Raw genomic sequence first — 21,829 nt, 5'->3', positions numbered from 1 at the left:
CATAGGTGAAACGTGTCCCGATATTTTAACATGTAACTTCGATTTTGAATTTTTATAAATCACAAAGTTTATTAAAAAGGTGGACTTCTACGAGACAATTCTTTCATGAGCTTATACGTAGTTCAATACGGACCCCAATATGAAGTTTATAACTTGAAATATCTAGGTTATGTTAATCAGGCATTCATCATCACTCCAGTGGGCGCACGGGGTACAGGTGTCCTCCAGTGATCTTGTTTTGCGTCACTATAAGGGTTGGCAACACTCGTTACCTTGAGCAGCCATATATCTTTCTCCCCACTCACCCTCCGCCCGTCAGTGCATTGTTAGCTTTTATGCTCGCCAGTTCATTATTTATTTTTGTGTTTATTTACGTTGTGCAGTAGTGGAGGACACTTGTCCTCTGCGCGCCCATTGGCGTTAGTTTTTTCTGATATTGCTGTGGTATTTTTTTAATTTCATAGTTTTGAGCGTCATAATGGTTTCATTGAAATAATTTATGCGTGAAAACAATAATGGTCAGTGAAAGTGACCGTGAACCGGTACGCCGTTGGCTAGATGAGACTGAGGATAATGAGAGTGTTCTAGGTATAAAGGATGAAGATGAACGAGAAGACCACTTGGAATACCACATAGAGAGTAGAGAAGGTGAAATCAATGCAGAAGATAACCCGGCTGATGCTCCTGACGACTCTGAGGAAGTGGAAGTAGTAGAAGCAGCAGTTCCTCCTGCTGGCCCGGTCCCTCCTGTCGCTTTCGTCAACCCAGACTTTTATTTGGGAAAAGATCGCACATCAAGGTGGTACTTAGAACCTCAAGTTGCCCAGACTTTTCGTACACCCAGATATAACATTATACTAATTTTTCATCGCCCAGGACCTCAAGGGTCTGCGAAAAATGCTATCACTTCAGAAGCTGCGTTACAGTGTATTATTGATGATGAAATGGTGAAAAAAGTAGTTGATTGTACTACCATTTACATAACTAAAATTCGCCCTCACTTTGTCGGAGAAAGGGATGCTAGGCCCACTGATTCCCAAGAAATTTGTGCATTAATTGGTATATTATATCTTCCTGGGGTTTTGAAGGCTGGAAGAAGAAACGTATTTGAAATGGGGAATAATTCACATGGCACAGGAGTAGAGGCTGTTTATGTAACCATGAGTGCAAAGAGGTTTTGATTTTTTACGTTGTCTGAGATTTGATAACTTGCACAACAGAGATCAAAGAAAATCTGTTGACAAACTAGCTGCTTTTCAGAAATCTTTGAGATGTTCATGCTCAGTTGCAAAAATGCATACAAACCAACCGACTATCTTATTGATGAACAGCTAGTTGCATTTAGAGGAAACTGTCCCTTCTGGGTGTATATTCGTATAAGTCTGAAAAGTATGGGATAAATATCTTTGCTATGGTTTCCACAACAAACTTCTATGCTATAAACCTTGAAGTTTGTGTAGGGAAGCAACCAAACAGCCCTTTCAAAAGAAACAACAACACGTCAGACTTAGTTTTGAGATTGGTGCAGCCTATTTCAGGTACCAATAGGAGTATTACCTGTGAAAATTGGTTTGCATCTATGCCCTTGACAATAAAGCTGCGGGAAGAAGGAAAAGTAACTATGATTGCTACACTGAGAAAGAACAAAGCAGCAGTTCCCCCAAACTTTCTGCCTGATAAATCAAGAGAAGTCAAAAGCAGTTTGTTTGGTTTTCAAAAAAGCTGTACATTGTTATCTTACGTACCGAAGAAGAACAAGGCTGTGTTGGCAATATCAACTTTTCATGAAAACATGGCAATCGATCCAGATATAGGTGATGAGCGAAAACCCATGATCTTTACTTTCTACAATGAAACCAACTACGGCGTGGACATTCTGGGCAAAATATGTCTTCAATATGACACTGCGAGAAACTCAAGATAATGTCTATTAACAATTTTCTTTCATATTCTGAATGTAGGAGGAGTAAATGCTCTTGTAATCTAAAAAACAAATAAAAAACTCTGCCTTGTGAGCCATTGTGATTTTTTTAAACAAATGGCCTTCACCCTGATTAGACCACAAATTGAACATTGTATCAGTTTTGGAGATTATACCCCAGGAAATAAAGGCAAGAGGAAGGATCCTGCTGAAACTGGACAGGGAAGAAGTTCCACCTCAGCCAGCAGCCCGAGGAGTCGCTGAGAAAGGAAGATGCTACATCTGCAGCAGAGCCAGGAACAAGACTTCAAGGAAAAAGTGTTTGAAGTATCATGGGTGGCTGTGTGCTGATCATATGAGAAATGTTTGTGCAAGGTACATTGAATAAGCTAAAGTTTATAAAATTTCAACATTCCGTTTGTGTTTTGTATGCTTCACTAAAATGGAAAATTAGGTATGTACTTGAAATTTTTATACTACGAAACCAATTTGTATTTTCAAACTAGAAAGTAATAACATTTAATTTTTATAGTTTGTCATTTATAACATATACACATTTTTGTAACATTTATGACATAACATACCAAACTTTTACACGTTTTTGTTTGATTTACCATAATAGTGTATTTCCTACTTAATATTTTGTAGAATACACTTTTCTTAAATGAAAAATGTGTTTAATATATTCCTACCTAACCCAAAACAATAAATCATGATCGCTAAATATATAATTCATAGGGTAAAATGGCAAATCGAAGTGGAGGACACCCGTCCTCCGCGTGTCCACTCGCGATACGGCAAACCGTGCACATACTGGAGTGTTAAAAACAGCAGGGCGGTGCACCCATTAGAAAGGTCCTAGCGAGAACACTGATATATAATAAACTTCATAAACACTCCTTTTGCGTGATATATTGGCATGGCCTCAGAAAATCACGGGCAAGCAACAGTCACTATCATGCTAGATGCTGTTGCTTAGTTTTGTCCATTTAATTGAATGATGGCTGTATGGGAGCGAAGTGCTGTTTCTGGTGAGCATGGCCTAGAGGCATGGCTGACATACATGTACATTACAAGTGATTAATCTCATTATTAGACTGTATTGAAGTTCAATATATTAAAAGTTTTTACAATTAATTTATTTAAAACCACCATTACAACCTTAGAATGATTATATAAGTCTTAGACTGTAAAGCAGGGCTGTCCAACGTTTGTTTCTATGTGAGCACATGCACATGATAACTAAGGGTATGCGGGTGCCAGGTATGATTCCACTAATTTGACTACTGTTATCGGTACTACAACGACTATATAATAATAATAATAATAATAGTAATAATAATAATAATAATAATAATAATAATAATATTAAATCTAGAATTAAAAATTATATGAAAATATATTTACTCACATAAGTAATGTGAAATCTGGCACTGCATGCTCGCTGCAAGTTGAGGAAAGTCTGGTGTGTAACTGGAACAGGCTGCTCTTAACGAGTCATCCAAGTGTGAGTCTGTCAGGCAGGATCGGTACTTGTTTTTTATTATGTTCATAGTCGAAAACGCGACTTCACAAAGATAGGTTGAACCAAAACAAGTTTGCATCTTCAGAGCAACACTGCAGGTAATGGGATATTTTTAACATCCACTAGAGTCCATAAATTGCCACATGTTGCATAGGAGGATTTCAAAGAAAGGTCTGACTGAAGGTTTAAAATTTCCATTTCTAATTCTTCAGGATTATAATTTTCGAATATTTCACACACTCTCCCTCCAAGCTCACAAATATCAACAGAAACGAAGGGATTATTGACAAACATGATCACTGGTTCAAGCATTGAAAACTGGCTAAATCTGCTACCAAATTCGGACCCAAGAGTTTCAAGATGTTTAGCAAGAGATGAAAAATCATGCTTGCCGCCATTTACTGTATCTGCCATAGATTTCAAATTTGGAAAATGTGAAAGGGAATTTCTATTTAAATGGATAATCCATACCTTAAGTTTCCTTTCAAATGCATTGACAATAGTTATCATACCTGAAATATTATGATCTTTTCCTTGCAATTTGAGTTTTAACTCATTTAATTTTGAGGTGATGTCTGCCAAGAATGCTAATTTGATTAGCCAAGATATATCATCAAGTTCGTGATAATATTTCCCAGGAAATTATTTCATAAAGTCTCGTGTCTCATCAAACAGGCAGCATAACCGTTCTAGTGTTTTTCCCTCTACTAAGCCACCTTATGTCTGCATGAAGGATGACTTCACCATACTCCGAATCTGACATACTTAAAATATTTCTGAACAATCGATGATGAGTAGATGACGATCTTATATAATTCACAGCATGAGTTACAATTTTCATGACATGATCGAACTTCAAAACCTTTGCGCATAAAGCTACTTGGTGAATAATACAATGATACGAAAGAAATTTTGGAAATGACTTATCCTTTGCGCAAAGAGAAAGAAATCCATTATTTCTACCAGTCATAGACGGTGCCCCATCTGTTGTTATAGCGACAAGCTTTGGCAGTGGTAAGTTACTCTCTTTGGTGAATTTAACAAAAGCATTAAATATGCCATCTTCCCTAGTATGTCCATGAAGTGGCAATAGCTTGACAAATTCTTCCTTTACTGTAAAATCTTCAAAAACCATTCTAGCAAATACACACAATTCAGCAGTGTCAGACATATCAGCACTTTCATCAAACTGGAGTGAAAAATGTTCACACGATTTCAAATCCTGATGTAATTGAGATTCCATATTATTAGAAATCTGTTCAACCTGCCTAGCAACAGTTTGGTGAGACAACTGAAGTCCTTTGATTGAAGATATCAGTTCAGATTTATCTTTGTGAGATTCGAATAGAGATTCAGCGGCATTTAGCCTAGCTTCTTTCACTACTTCCCCATCACTGAAAGCTTTTTTCCTTTTAGCTAGGACGTTACAAACTTTGTAAGAAGCTATTGTCACGTTATGCGTTTGCTGAACTGGCTTCTTAAACGCACATTGTTGCAATGCTAATTTAGGTTTTAGGTTTTTCACTTTGTGTTTTCTTAGTTCAGAATTAACAGGAAATTCACTGTAAAATTTTTTGTGATTAGTCAAAAAATGTCGCTGTACATTACTTCTTTTAGGCACAGACACGCTAGCATTACACAATAAACACACAGACTTTCCTTTGTTTTCAATAAAGCAATACTGGTACTCCCATTCACTGTTAAAGTTATAATTTCTGTGCCTTTTAGCCATGTTGAGAAGAGTTATGTTTAATGAAATATAACTGATTATAAACTGAATAATTTAAAGTTTAAATAGTAATGAAAAAAGCACATGAAACATGTTGAATGTACAACTTATCACAACACAAGGCACTCCAAACGTATTCTATAAGCCCTATAAGCTCACAAGTAATACTGAATGTTCGCCTGGAAGCTAGGAACTTTGAACATTCCAATTGCAAGACTTTCATAAATCGTTTGTTCATTGTTTACAGCACAGCTTTGTTGGGATTAAAATTACTTTGTGGGCAAATTGGGTGTCCCATTGTCGTCCTAGTGAATCTCTTTCATGGTAGGTAGTTTATGGCATTGCAATCAAGTGAATCATAAGGAAGCGGTTCTGTTTGGCAGAATAAATATGCGGCTATATTTAGCTCCATGAGTAGAGAAGGCCTTATACCTGGCGCTAGCCCCCCCACAGTGAGAGGTTTGTGGAGGATTTCGCTTTGTCGCAACTACTTACTGTACATGTCGAATAGCTCTCTTTCTGAACCTTTCTTCTATCTCTTCACTAATTGCGGACACGAGTCAGTTAGGCCTAGATCACATTTATGGCTTACTCAGAGCTCCTTGTGTATTTGGAGGTACTGATATAACAAATTTCCTGACTTTGAGGACGGTATTTTTAAGAGAAAAGTAAGAATATTTATTGAAATGCAAAAGTATTGTTTTCAAATATTAAGTAAAATTTAATTTGGAAATTATTTGCGAAGGGCGCCATAAAAGGGCACCTCGGGCACCGCGTTGGACAGGGCTGCTGTAAAGTATTGAATAGGTGGTTTTAAATAAAATAATTGTAAGAAGTTTTAATATACATGTACATGCCACGAGAGACAAGTAACTTCACGAAATATAAACAGGCGGAAGGTCTCTTGCAAACTTCATGTGATTTACTGTGAAAGATATATTTCAGGAGATTAAAAGCAATTAAAACTGGAAATGGCTATGGATATTGAACAACATGAACATGTATTGTAGAAAAAATTACGGCATAAGTAGAAAGCCTTGCCCTCCATGGCTTTCACTGCCTGAACAGTCATCGATTAGGCCCCAAATGTAAGCGAATGAAATGTAGAGCTCAAGTCCGCAAGGGCTTGTACTTATCTCCAACCGTTTGCCCTTTAGAGCAAGCTCATATTCGGCAGTAAAAAACTAACACTTTTCAAATAAATGAAATGAAATGGCGTATGGCTTTTAGTGCCGGGAGTGTCCGAGGACATGTTCGGCTCGCCAGGTGCAGGTCTTTTGATTTGACTCCCGTAGGCGACCTGCGCGTCATGATGAGGATGAAATGATGATGAAGCACACACACACCCAAGCCCCGTGCCAGAGATATTACCCAATTAAGGTTAAAATTCCCGATCCTGCCAGGAATCGAACCTGGGACCAAAGGCCAGTACGCTAACCATTTAGCCATGGATTCAGATAAATAAATAAATAAATAAATAGAGATTTGTTCCAAATATCACATCCAGATAAAGTGCTCAATCTCCTCTAGGACTCGTTAAGGATTAAAATAACCTTTAAAGTATGTAATTTGCGTGAACGGTTTGGGTGTTAGGACAGTTTAAGTTGGGGTGGGTCGCTAGTTAACCTTGAAATATCCATAAAAAATAATTACAGTAGTTTCATATCGTACGTTAAGTATGCAAGATTTCTACAGTCATATTTTACAGCATTCATAATAATGGCAATCAATAATAATAATAATAATAATAATAATAATAATAATAATAATAATAATAATAACTATATTAAAGTTAAAAAATGTATAAATCCCATAATGAAGTTAAATATTCTATGTCCAATCATTATCGGGAAAAAAAAAACCGAGAATCTTCACTAACTATAGTTAAATGGTTATGTCTACAGTGAGTTCAGCTGCCTTATCCGATAGCCGCAGTGCTGTTGCACTGGCTAGGCATTTCTGTCTCGCAGCTCCAATCGCTGCTTAGGAATCACGCGGAGGGCACGGTCTGAAAAATATCTCCAGCCTTTCAATGTTTTTTATTCTTGTGTTGTTGCAAGTTGTTCTACGAGTTACATTTGTGTCTGTAATGAGTTGCACTGCGAGTTACAGTGGACTACATTCATTATGGCTGCTAAACGTAGCAAGCTGACTCTTCAACAAAAGATCAACATCATTAGTGATGTTGAAAGGCATAGCAGAGTACCTTTGTCACAGATGGCAAGAAAGAAATGACTTGGCACCCTCTACGCTGTTGGCGTCATGAAACCTGTAACCGTAATCGGGATAAATACGCCTACACATACTGATAATGATGATAATAATAATAATTATAATAAATAATAATAATAATGTGAAAATAAATAATAATAATAAGATTCATATAAAATATGAATAAAGAAATAGTAAAATGACGCAGTGGCAGTGGTTACACATCAAAACGTGGAAACGTGACGGATAACTTTCAATACTCAAAATTAAATCAAATACAAGGGAACACTTACAGGCCTAAAAATGACAACTAAGAAAGGAGAGTGGAAGGTGCAGGAACTCTATGAGGTCCATGGCAAGGTATGGCGTTATGGGGGAGAAAAGACTTCCAAGAAACACCCTCTAGCTCAACTATATTAAAAATAACAAAGAAAGTTTTACAAGAAGCAAATTAAATTATATAGCAACAGATGCTTGTCTCAACGACAGATACAAGTTGACTAACCAAAGCGAAAACATAATCAGGATGCTTAAATCCTTCAGTAAAACACAAGTTAAACGTTTGTAGAATTACACATGACTTGTCAATTAAAATGCAGGTAAAAGAATTGAATTTACAACCTATGAGAATCTAGGGCAGATTCGAACATGTTAAAACAATACCTTAAAAATTATTTTAAGCGAGAGAACACCGAAATACAAAAGAAGTTAAATTAAATCAAACAAAATCAGAAAACATTGAGAATAACATGAAAATAGCACTTACCGCGGAAAACTGAAGTTCCCGTGAGGAACTCCTCGAGCACCTCCGGACTCGAGGACGGTCAAATGGAATAGACGCTGAGAACACGCATCATTTTCCCAAAGCTGGCAAGAGGCCGGAAATGGCCCGATTACAACCAACCAATGGGAAACTATTTACACTAGATTCTCGTTTGCCAATACAATTGCATGACCATATATGGTCATTTCCTGACCTACTGATGCGAGAGGAATTACATCACCTGTTTCAACATTGGTAACCGCGCGTGCGGTATAGGATGCTTCAAAATAAAGTCCCTTACAAAATTCTACATCAGATTACAATTTTTTGACATACAGAATTACAAAAAATTAATTTTCAAATAATTCTTCAAAAATTCTTCAAGTTAAACATCCCAAATGTTTTTTTCTTCATGCTTACTGACATTAATTTTAAATCATTAATTACGTAAAATTTATATACAAAAAAATCACTTCGAAAACAATTTCTCACATCTTACAATGTTCATTTACAGTTCCATATATCTTGCCTTTTCCCTTAAATTAAAAAAAAAAATTATTAATATTTCTTGCCGTTACATAAAATAATTCCAGCAGAGTCCAGAGTTCTTATTTCTTCATTTCTCAGAATTCAAAATATTACAAATAAAAATAAAATCCTGCTGTCCTTTCTTGATAACAAAAATGCAATTCTGCTGTTCTTTCTTGATAATACACCTGCCACATCTTCCCCGCCTTCAAACTCGAGCTAAGCTCGAGAAAAACAAAACAAAAACACTTAAACTTTACTGAGGGGGCTGTGACCACACTACATCACAATACTTTCGTTCTCTTCAGGAGCGTCTATACAGGTGAAAACAAGTAGAGCGTTGGTACCGCTGTCAAACGAAGGCGCAGACCCCGGCCGATGGCCAACGTCTCCATCCATATTGCAGTCCCACCATTGCTCTCTTACAGCCTCAGCACAGCCCACCAGCTTAGTGAACTGGCCCAAAACAGGTGAAGGTTGTTGGCGCAACACTGCAGACTGCCACCATCAGAACAACCTTCCCATTCCACCATCAGATATTAGTGGCCAATAGGTGCATTGCAGGCTCCCAACAGATACCCCAGGTTGAACAGAGTCCGTGGTATTGCAGTCACTGTAACATAAACAGACGCAGCAGAAACTTGGAACTGAAGAAATAACTATTGACGACTTAAAGTTGAGTTTCAAGGGGAGTTTTTTGTAACAATAACAAGCTTCCTTCGGGAGGTTCCCTCTCACAGTTCTGGGATACCCCAGCCCCCTTGGCAAGTGCTATTTCAGAATTTAGGACAATTAAAAAAACTAAAAGGAAATCTGCCGGAGTTTACCCTAGTACCAAAAACATTACAAAATCCCTAACTATGCCGATTAATAAAATTCTAATCTTACTCCAAAGTGCGTTATATTGCAATATACCTAATACGGTCACAACAACCATCCTAATTACACTTAATATTCTTAATTAATCTATAAGATCCAGGAAATTACCCGCTAGACTTCTCCCCAAAATTTTGCTTATAACTAAATAAATCCCTAATAACTACTAAATTAGGTTACCGTGTGCATTCTTAATCACACAACATTAAGAAAAGAATTAAACAAATAAAAAGGAAGACTTTAGAATGTTGCAGGGGAACTCAAAACAGGGAAATAAATACTTAATCACGTTAGCTTGCAACCATTTTCAATAAATTGAGGTTAGTAAGTCACTATTCATTACCATGTCATGTAAGTACTCATAAAATTTTTTGTATAGATAAACTCACATTGTGTATTACGTCTCCCACCAGTCAATTTAAGGCATAAGAAGTCAGAAATACAAATCGAAATCACATTACTTTACCGATGAACAGAAAAATCCCAGATGAAACCATAAAATAATTCAAAAGTGGGCATACTGAAATCCAACTCACTGATATAAGAAATAAAAAGGCACAAGTACAACCTTCATACCAGGGATTACCAGATAACTGCATGAGACACAAGACTACCAAGCCTCTCTGTCCTTCAACATACACACAGACATCACCACAAAAGCACAAGAGCGACGATCCCTGAATCAGCATAACCAACGAATCGTAAAAGGCACAAACGACCTCAACACTGACTCGACATCACAAGAACACAGTACACATACACACACAAAAGCACCCATGCGATGACACATCAAGAAGTACTCACAATAGAAAAAGGACAGAACATCAGAACGTGACCTCAAGTACACTTGAACTTATCACACGACAATGAGACTCTTAGGACCAATATTGTACTCCCAGGAGAGGAATAGCCTCTCAGCACCTTAAACCCTAAGTCTCAGTACACACACATATGTCTTCCCAAGGCACCCAAGACAAACACACAATTATTTGTGAAATGGTAGGACCGATACGGCATGGCTACCCGAATTTAGAACCTTACTCAGTCGACAGAATCCCATACTCCCGGAAACTGTGTAAATGCATTTAGAAGACACGAATCCCATAATGCAAGAAATTTTAACATCGATAAAATCAAACAAGACCGAGCAGGAAAATTAAGTGACTGGTTTAGCTAAATTGCGATACCTTCGAAATTTCACTGGTGACAAATTAAAAAAAGAAACGAAAATCTTGATGACCTGCAGACCAACTCCAAATTTAACAACAATTTATAGCTCAGCATAATGACACTGAAATGAACGTTTGTAGAAAATCTTTCTAGAATTCGTTTTAACAATAACAAGGTACATTATTTTCCACCTAGTCACTTAGTACCAAGAAAAAGATTACGAGGAACCTCATACCAGATGCACCAGATTTCAAACATGTCACGAGCACAAGTGCAGATCCATAACCCATCAAATTTGCCCAAATGAGCCTCAGCCTTGACGCTGGTCTATGAATATGGTGAGCACGTTTCACCCTACAATACTATCACAGTCAAGTATAGAATCACATGGGTTAATAAATATACGTAACAAGGAAACACACTTACACAATGGAAAAGCACAACACAAACTAGGAAACGTTCGAATTTAGCAGCTGGCAGGAAACTGTCCCCAAATAGTCCCATACCCACTCAGAAACAAACGCAAACACAGTAAAACCCAAAAAACACCACCATATGACCAGAAATTTAAATACACTGCCGGAAAAATTAATAGCAACTCAGTGAATTTTCTCCTTATATAAAACTATTTCATGTTTCAGTGTGACAGGTCATTACAAAGTAATACAATCTATATATTTTCTGAAAGCTTGTTTTATTGCCTCTGTAATGCAAGGTAACAAATTAATTTATTGCCCTTCACATAGCAGTCTGTGTAGCATTTCTTAATTGAAGGGACAAAACCAGAATTTTACACTTCACTAATTACTTCCTTATCTCGGCTCTAGTACTTGGTGGGATAGCCTTTTCACCTTAAAACTTCTTGACACCTCCTCGGCATGGAATCTACTAGATTTTGGAGAGTTTCAATGGGTATTCCATGATACTAGATATTAACAGTAGCCTCAATCAATTGCAGTCTTTTTCGGGGCTTCCTTTCTCTTATTTTCTTCTTCAGAATCGCCCACAAATTTTCTATTGGATTTAGGTCTGGCAAATTTCCAGGCCAAGGCAGCGCTGTGACATTTTCTTGTTCACCTAAGAAGTGTTTGACCACTTTTGTACGATGGCAGAGTGCTGAATCATCCTGAAAAATGAATGGTTGTCCTGGAAATAAATCCCTTCCTGATGGTAACATTTTCTTCTCCAAAATTAGCTTGTACTTCTGCCCATTGATGGTGGATTCTAGGATATCAATACGCCCAACACCATTGTATGAGAACCCCCCCCCCCCCCAGAGCATAACACTAGTTGGAAACTACACAGTTTTCAGAGTACAGGCTGGATTCAGTGCTTCACTTGTTTTCCGAAACACTTGACAACCCCCATCACTTCCACCAATATTGACTTTAGATTCATCACTGAAGAGAACTTTACACACTGCTCAATTGGCCAGTGCTGATGTTCTTTAGCCCACTGACCACGCTTCATACGTTGCTGTTTGGTGAGCATTGGTTTCATTACAGGCTTTTTGGACACCAAATCAAATTTTCGCGATCTGTTCCTTACAGTTCTAGAACAAACATTAACCCCAGATGATTCCCTCCATTTGTTTCTAAGTACTTCTGAGGTAGCAAGTCTATTTTCCAGACATAAACGATGCAAAGCATTGTCAGACCTGGGTGAAGTTTTGAGTTTTCGACCACATTTTCCCACTCTACCACTCATAAGTGGCCAATTGTCTCCCAATTGTACTTTTGTGCCATCCCACAATTTGAGCTATCTCAGAATTAGTTTTACCACATTCACTTAATGTCACAATCCGTGCAGCCTTTCTTGGTGATATATCACATTTTCTACCCATTTTTTAAATTACGATTTGGCACTCGAACTCTTTCAAGCAAGAAGAAACAAACTGGTAAACACGAAAACTTCTATGAGGATTCAGAGTGATTACAGTTGAACCTGCTTTATACGTAACTCTGCTCTGCGTATTTGTACGTAATTTCCTTTAGGTCCCAGCAAAATGTAGTTTAAAAGTGTGTTGATTAAACCTTATTTATACGTAATCCGTTTATACGTAATTCGCTGTTATACGTATTAAGTCAGTGAAATATAACTGAGTTGTGCGTAATTGTAATGAGCACGTGCTTTTTTTAAAGAAACTATTGTATTTACGAAGTTTCCTCTTTGTTGGCGTAGGCGGAAGTAGAGCGGTTGGGTTTCGGTGCTGAAACAGACAAAGAGTTTCGCCTAGTGACATTGTTGACCATTACTTATTGGCGGCGTAACAAAGGCCAACCTAGCGAGTCCCCTTCGTTCTCTTATCTCGCTCCTCCTCTACATTTGACGTTTTTGACCTTCACAATGCCGCCAAAGATTAACCCATGAACGCCTAGCATTGCATATGTGCAACGGCGTGCCGGTGCTATTTTCTTTCAATATATGAAGTTGTTTTCCAGTAAGAGAATGAAAATTGTGCACGTATTCGGTAAAGGGAAGTGTTGTGCTTTGTTATGAGTCGGTTAATCAATAGTCACCGCTTGATTCTTGACGAGGTGTATGTTTGAAGTGCGCCGTGTGTTCCAGCTATCACAATGGCATACCGTAAGAGGTAAGATTCGCCATATAATTTTATGATTTAGATATTAATTAACCTCTCTTAGGAAATCCATGAATTAAATTCATCAGAGTTTGAATGTAGCACGATTCCTTTTACAATTAATAACTTGTGGGCGAGTGAGATCCACATATTCCCGGCGTTGCATATTCGCAACGCTAGGCGGATCCGTTGTCAGATCACTTCCTTATCTACCAATTTGAAGGGTTTGTTATTGACGTAACAACCCTTCGTTGCTGTGCATGCAATTCAAACTCATATACCAGTTTATTGATGGATATTATTATTATTATTATTATTATTATTATAAGTGGCGGTAGGAAATTTTATATCGGATATATGGAAGGAAATCATAGTTGAATAGCGCAATTTATTTAAACCTAGGAATTTCATTTTTGTCCGTATTGAACTGAGAAAGGATGATAGGAAAGTGGACCGTTTTAAGTTTTCCTATCATCCTAGCGCAATTTATTCGATTCACAGTTATTTCATGGGCTTGACATTAGCAGAAATTCTCGGGGATGTAGAGAAGCGAGATGGAGTAGATACTATTTATATAGAACCTCCAGAGCGCAATACTACGTCAAATCCTACAGCACGGACCCCAGGGGTGCGGGGCGCCCATCGCTCTCGCGCACGGGGAGAAGGTCGCGTACATGAAGTTGTACAGTACGACGGACGAGACCACCTTGTGATGACGCTGTGCATATGAGAAATGCTCTAGCATAGTCCGTGCAGCGTGTGTAGAGTGTGACTTTGGGCTCTGCATAAGTTGCTTTGCTTCGTTCCATAGAAAGGGACATACAGATCACTGAGCCTTCAGAGAAACCCACAGCAAATGATCACACCAGTAAACTGAAGAACTCTGAATACCCCGTCAGTTTTCAATATAATTTTCCAATAAATATATTTATTTTGATTACCATATATATATAATAGGTACTGTAAATAATGTCTTATTGCACATAAACTATTTTATTTTGTCTCTTGGTATGTAATCAATTCAACAATAACTTATATCTTCTTCTCCACGCTCATTGTCCTATTATTTTCATTATTTTCTCGAAGAAAACGTGTGTTGGTACCTTGCAAACTACTACTTAAGCGCCTAGCGTTGCATATATGTAACACCTCATATTTCCGAAATGAAACATGTTCGCTTCAAAATAATAGATCTTCCTTGAATAATACCCTATCCTAAGAATGTTTATTAAGAAAAAATTAACATTTCAAAAAATAAAAAATTTGGGCGTTCAAGGGTTAAGATACATTACCAGTAAAGTGGGCGGTTTTGGTGTGGAAACAAAAGAAAATACAGTAAATTTGTTTGAATACCAGAATTTCTTTCGTGGGAACAACGGAGAAGTAAAATGTCCACGATGCCGGTATCTGGTGTTTACTGATGAACAGTAGTTTTGTCATTCAGTTGCTTTTGATTAGCCATGGAGAACAGTAAAAAGGAACAGTTGTACCCTAGATGAAAAAGTAAAATTTATACGAGAAGTGGACACTAATCCATACAAAACAAAAGCTGAATTTGCTTCAGACTTGTGGATTGCTTATACCACGCTATGTACAGTCATCAGGAAAAGAAACGTTATTTTGGATGAGTTCTTAAAACTGGGTTGAAAATCAGCAAAGTGCAGCCGTCAGCAAGGAGGAAGGTACGTAGATTTGGAGAAAGCACTTTTCACATGGCTCCAGCAAAAGCGGGCTGCAGCTCTACCAATTAGTGGAGACATGTTGAAGGCAAAAGCGATAGAGTTAGCTAAAATGATGAGTATCACTCCTGATTTCAAGGCTTAATCAGGATGGTTGCAAGGATTTAAAGATCGTCATGGAATCACAGGGAGAACAATTTGCGGTGACTCAAAAGCTGTGGACGACGTCAGAGTGCAACACTGGAAAGAAGAGATTCTGCCGGGTATCGTAAGAGATGATCAGCCTCCAAACATCTACAATTGTGATGAGATTAGCCTATTCTACAATCTCCTTCCTAATGAAACATTAGCTGAAAAAGGTGACTCATGCCATGGAGGGAAGAAAAGTAAAATTCGTGTAACGGTACTTCTCGCCACCAATGTGGATGGATCCAACAAACTTCCTCCACTTGTGATAGGAAAATCGAAGAATCCGAGGTGTTTTAAGGGTGCGAAAACGAAACCTATGGAATATGAATCCAACAGAAATGCTTGGATGACTATACTTCTAATGGAACAGTGGTTGAAAAAAATGGACATTAAAATGAAAAAGAAACAGAAGAAGATCCTTCTTCTTATGGATCGATGTGCAGCACATCCATCTCAAATCGTTCTGGAGAATGTCCGAGTGGAAGTTTTCCCTCCTAACTGTATTAGTGTTCTACAACCGCTTGATTTGGGCATCATTGCAAATTTCAAAGTGCATTCTAGAAAAATGCTGGTTCAAAATTTAATAACACTGAGTGATGCAGGAAATGAACCTCTCTCCATTAATTTGCTACAAGCCATGGACTTTATTTCGGCTGCCTGGAAGCAGCAACTGTTTCCGCAAAGCTGGTGTCTTACTAGAAGAGGCTGCCTCTAATGATGGTTATGGGGACGAAATTTTGTCTGGCAATGAGCTAATGCTACTGGAGGGTGTAGAATTCAATACTTTTGTGCATTTCCATGATAATCTGGCTGTATGTGGAGAACTACCGGATGAAGAGATTTTTGCTGATGTATGTCAACAACGCGGTGTTAATGGACCAGCTACAAGCGATAGTGACAGTGATGGAGATGGAGATAACGACTTGAATCTTGAAATACCTGAATTGAGTGAAGTGTTAAGTGCAATCGATGTGTGTAGGCGTTACATCAGTGTGAAAAGTTGTGGTGAAAATGCTTTGAATTCATTACTAAGTTTGCAGAAGTAGGTTTATACTATTAATGCAAGAAAAGTGAAACAAGCCAACCTATCTGATTTCTTTAAGGCTGGTCCAAGTTGAAAATAATATTTTTGGTCCTAATGTATTTATTATTTGCAAGGATTTACACATGTAGGTCTATTCCATTGGTTTTTTAGTAAATATGTTATGCACTGCGTAGGTCTGATTTCTAAGTAATTCTGAGTTACAAGTAATTTTTTTCTCTTTACCTTGATATACGTATAAGTCAGGTTGAACTGTATTAACAGACAAGAAGTAGGAATGCACAACAGAAAGTAGTACCTAGCAGCTGTTTACACAACAGAGACATCTGAGGACGGTAAGTAACACTAGGTAAAAGCATTTACTGCTATCCGGCATTTCAATACACACTAGCATGTAAAATGCAAAATTTTTGTTTTTCCCTTCAGTTAAGAAATGGTACACAGACTGCTATGTGAAGGGCAATAAATTAGTTACCTTCCATTAGAGAGGTAATAAAACAAGCTTTCAGAAAATATATAGATTGTATTACTTTGTAATCACCTGTCACACTGAAACATGAAATAGTTTTATATGAGGAGAAAATTCACAGAGTTGCTATTAATTTTTCTGGCAGTGTACATACCGAGCTAAAACACTTTTAAAAGATCACACACTTGGAATACTGCCAAAAAAATACAACAAGCATTAAGGGACAAATTTTGAAAATAATTTACTATAACACCAAATTCACGAACTGAAAGACACTAGAAGAGATTGATGAAAAGTTACAAACTTTAACCTCAAAATTTGCGAACAGAAAAACACCCGAAGAAATAGACAAAATTTTTTATGAACATTAACCTCAATTATTGCCGAAAATTTACAGAAACAAAAATTTCAGAAAAACTAATGAGACTCCATGCTAAAATTCAACCAGAACACAATGATCATTCTGACAATTCACATTACAATCTACGTAGACTAGAAGGAAAGCAAGCAGAATGCGACACGCGATAACTTCGGATGTCGGGAGTGCACTTTGCAGTGGGTCAAACGCTCAGCTGTTTTCAACACATTTCAGCTGTTCAAGAGATAAACATGAATTCAGACACGGAAGTACAGTACTTAGCTCGATATAGTTTAAAACAACCAGAAATTACACAAATGTTACAATCGGAACACAAATGGAAGAAAACTTGACATAATCAAACATATTGAAATTTATCAAAGAAGACTTTCGGAACGTGAACACAGAACACAAAATGTTAAGACATCACTTTACTACAAAACACGTGGTCAAACGAAACCTTGCCACACAAGAAAACTTGTTGAAATTAACGAAACCAAAAAAAAAAAAAACTTGTTACAAATAGTGATGCACCATTTCCTCCAACCGTTAATTACAAGGTGAAACACAGCAACACAAACTGCACAATGCCACACAAAAAACACGTGGTGAGATGAACTCACGCAAGAAACATGAAAAGGGAAATAAATAGGGATTAAGAATACACATGTAACACAACCTATATTCAAACTTAAGATTTAAAATTAATTTTAGAAAAGTTAGCCAAGAATGATCATTCTAAACCCTTTCTCCTTCCATATCCTATGCTCTGGTAACAATGTAACCATAATCGGGATAATTACGCCTACACATAATAATAATAATAATAATAATAATAAATATTGACATAAAATGTGAATAAAGAAATAGTAAAATGACGCAGTGGCAGTGGTTACACATCAAAACGTGGAAACGTGACGGATAACTTTCAATACTCAAAATTAAATCAAATACAAGGGAACACTTACAGGCCTAAAAATGACAACTAAGAAAGGAGAGTGGAAGGTGCAGGAACCCTATGAGGTCCATGGCAAGGTATGGAGTTATGGGGAGAAAAGACTTCCAAGAAACACCCTCTAGCTCAACTATATTAAAAATAACTAAGAAAGTTTTACAAGAAGTAAATTAAATTACATAGCAACAGATGCTTGACTCAACGACAGATACAAGTTGACTAACCAAAGCGAAAACATAATCAGGATGCTTAAATCCTTCAGTAAAATACAAGTTAAACGTATGTAGAATTACACATGACTTGTCAATTAAAATGCAGGTAAAAGAATTGAATTTACAACCTATGAGAATCTAGGGCAAATTCGGACACGTTAAAACAAAACCTTAAAATTTATATTAAGCGAGAAAACACCGAAATGCAAAAGGAGTTAAATTAAATCAAATGAAATAAAACATTGAGAATAACATGAAAATAGCACTTACCGCAGAAAACTGAAGTTCCCAAGGGGAACTCCTCGAGCACCTCCGGACTCGAGGACGGTCAGATGGAATAGACGCCGAGAACACGCATCATTTTCCCAAAGCTGGCAAGAGGCCGGAAATGGCCCGATTACAACCGACCAATGGGAAACTATTTACACTAGATTCTCGTTTGCCAATACAATTGCATGACCATATATGGTCATTTCCTGACCTACTGATGCGAGAGGAATTACATCACCTGTTTCAACATCGGTAACCGCGCGTGCGGCATAGGATGCTTCAAAATAAAGCCCCTTACAAAATTCTACATCAGATTACAATTTTTTGACATACAGAATTACAAAAAATTAATTTTCAAATAATTCTTCAAAAATTCTTCAAGTTAAACATCCCAAATGTTTTTTCCTTCATGCTTGCTGACATTAATTTTAAATCATTAATTATGTAAAATTTATGTACAAAAAGATAACTTCGAAAACAATTTCTCACATCTTACAATGTTCATTTACAGTTCCATATATCTTGCCTTTTCCCTAAAGAAAGAAAAAAAAAAAATTAATATTTCTTGCCGTTACATAAAATAATTCCAGCAGAGTCCAGAGTTCTTATTTCTTCACTTCTCAGAATACAAAATATTACAAATAAAAATAAAATCCTGCTGTCCTTTCTTGATGACAAAAATGCAATTCTGCTGTTCTTTCTTGATAATACACCTGCAACAAAACTAAAGGAAGCTATTCTGACTGCGAAAATGGATTGTGGTTCTGGGGCAAAAATACGGAAGAATATTAGTTCTTCGCTGTACAAGGAACTTGAAAACATTTTAATGAAATGGTTTGAGGGGAAAAAATGAGTGAGAACTCTCCAATTCAAGGGAACATACCTAAACATAAAGCTCGAGCAGTCGCACTTAAGCTGGGTTTGGTCGATTTCCATGCTTCTAATGGCTGGTCTGATTGTTTTAAAAAAACGGCACCATCTTTCTTTCCAAAACGTGCAGTGAGAGTGCGGAAGTTAATGACGATAGAGTTGTGTACTGGAAAAAGAATACGTTGCCTCGACTACTTGAAAGATATGATGCTAAGGATATTTTTAACGCCAATGAAACAGGAGTGTTTTACAGTTTGCTCCTGTCCAAGACTAATGCTGTTCACGAAGAATGCCACAGAGGCAAAAAAGAAAAGTTAAAGGCGGGCAGCGTTCTTATGTGTTAACGGCGATGGGAGTGAAATATTACCTTCTCTAATAATTGGAGACTTTAAGAATCCAAGATGCTTCAAGAACACCCATACAGTCCCATGTAAATATGATTTTAACAAAAGTGCGTGGATGACATCGGAGATATTTCTAAAATTTTTATGAAGCTTGGATGCTAAGGTGGGATCAGCAGGAAGGAAGACAGTGCCGATGATGTATGTGGAGCTCATCCTTCAGATGTGTGTTTCCTGCAGAATATCAAAGTGGTATTCTTCCTTGCTGGCTGCACCAGTCACCTGCAGCCTTTGGACCTTGGCATTATTCATTCTGTGAAAGTGAAGTACTGGAAAGCCCTGGTTCAAAGAGTTATTTCTTTTCTCGAAAGAAATGAGGAATTTAAATTTAATACACTCCAAGCCATGCGTATGTTTGTAGCAGCATGGCAACTAGTCACAACGGACACTATTTAAAACTGCTTTAGCTACGCAGGTTTTAGTGCCATTTCAGAAGTTTTTTAATGGAGAAGACAGTACTGATGACATTGGGGAAGATTGGGGGGTTGTATCAAAGGACTAGAGTGCCTCAACATTCGAAGAATTTTGTTTCTTGTTCTATTTCCTTGCTCCAGGTTGCGCTCCCAATGGTCCACTAAGGAATTTGTTACGTCTGCTGTTTTGTAAATATTTTCTGTTATTCTTGGGTCAATTTGAATTTTTAGTATTTCTTAACATGTTCATTTATTATTTTTTAACATTACATTAAAGACATAAATGTATTATTATTTCTTGTGATATATACAGTATAGCCTCTTTTCTTTGAACCCCCTTTTAAGGAAAACCTCTTTTTAAGGGAAAAAATATCAAATCACCCTGAGATTTGTTAAAAAGGGGTTTTAAAATTGATAATACCAAATTAACAATTTTAAATTGCATTCCATCCTTTTTAGGGTTACCTACTGAAACGTGGCTACTTGCTGCCTACTCTACGGGAATATTGGTTTGTTTTACAACCTACAGAACTTAGTTACTACAAGGGTCAAGATGAAAGAGAACAGTGTGGTGTAATTCCTCTTGATCCTCTATGCAGGATCGATGCTTGTCCAAGCAGTACATCGGGCCGAGATAAATTTCAACGTCTTATTCTGAACACTAAGGATAGAAGTATCGAGCTAGCTGCTCTGGATCATAAGTAAGTGCCACTCAGTATCTTACCCTACTCCTTAGGGCACTTTCAGCTAATGTAATAATATATTCGATCATCCTCACAGTAGTGTTAAAATTATAAAGTAGATGTGTCTTCACAATTTCTTTGGGATTATTTCATTTCTCTACACAGCAATTTATCTTACTTGACATACTACATTAGCACCTGAAGAGATGCATGGCAAGCACATTATTTTCGTAAGTTACTTGGTTCACTTGTACCCAGTGCCGAACTCTTTTTACAGCATTCAATCCCATCAAATTTCAATTAATTCCTAATAAACATGAGATTTAAATGTTCTGCTGCCACCATCTGTGTGTTTTTCCTTACCCAAACCAAGTTGGCAGGATCTTGTGCTCAAGGCACATTCACTTGGCATTTAACTTAATAGTGTGAAAGAACCACGTTAGTAGATTTGCTGTCATATTAACACTTAGAAAACTGAGCAGTTGAAGTTAGATCTTAAACCATGGGCTGGGACTTTTACTGCATTTCCCCATTTTTAGAAAGAAAAAAAAAGGCTTTTTTCTTTCCCCTGCTGTAGAGTGTCCGAAGACGAGGCCCTACATAATATATGTTCATTCTGGGTCATTGTAGGCCAGAAAATGGAGAGTTTTATTTTTCCTTTTTTTGCCTTTTTATGGTGTTTTTTGTATTATTGGTCCCTTTTTAGCTCTTTTTTAAAGTCTTAACCCCTTACAGCATGGTTTTTTTCTTCCTGAAAACAATCTGACTGCTTAAATATAGTGTCCTGACTTACGGAAAAATAGTTTAAAAAATCTGAACATGTGGCAGATCTTTGTTGTTGGTTTATGGTTTGTGCCATATATGGGACAGCATGCAATAATGGTTATCCTTCTACGGTATCAGTGGTAACTTGGAAACAGAAAATAGCGCACCGGTACATTCAGGGAGGGTTATACATATCCAATTAAAAGTACTATACTTAAA

The 21,829-nt window shown here is 37.2% G+C and overlaps 1 protein-coding gene across 5 annotated transcripts in view; it reads left to right on the top strand.

The window, feature by feature from the left end:
* LOC136864817 (differentially expressed in FDCP 6 homolog) overlaps positions 1 to 21,829 on the top strand; it is a 452,756-nt gene that overhangs the window by 121,867 nt on the left and 309,060 nt on the right. For all 5 annotated transcript variants that reach the window (XM_067142253.2, XM_067142254.2, XM_067142255.2 and 2 more), the window contains one exon: positions 20,622 to 20,863. In XM_067142253.2, the coding sequence (XP_066998354.1) occupies positions 20,622 to 20,863 (242 nt within the window). The remainder of the gene's footprint in view (positions 1 to 20,621; positions 20,864 to 21,829) is intronic.

This window comes from Anabrus simplex, chromosome 2 (assembly GCF_040414725.1).
Source record: "Anabrus simplex isolate iqAnaSimp1 chromosome 2, ASM4041472v1, whole genome shotgun sequence".
NCBI lineage: Eukaryota > Metazoa > Arthropoda > Insecta > Orthoptera > Tettigoniidae > Anabrus > Anabrus simplex.
Note: the sequence above shows the minus strand (reverse complement) of the source record. Positions and strands in the feature narration are given on the sequence as shown.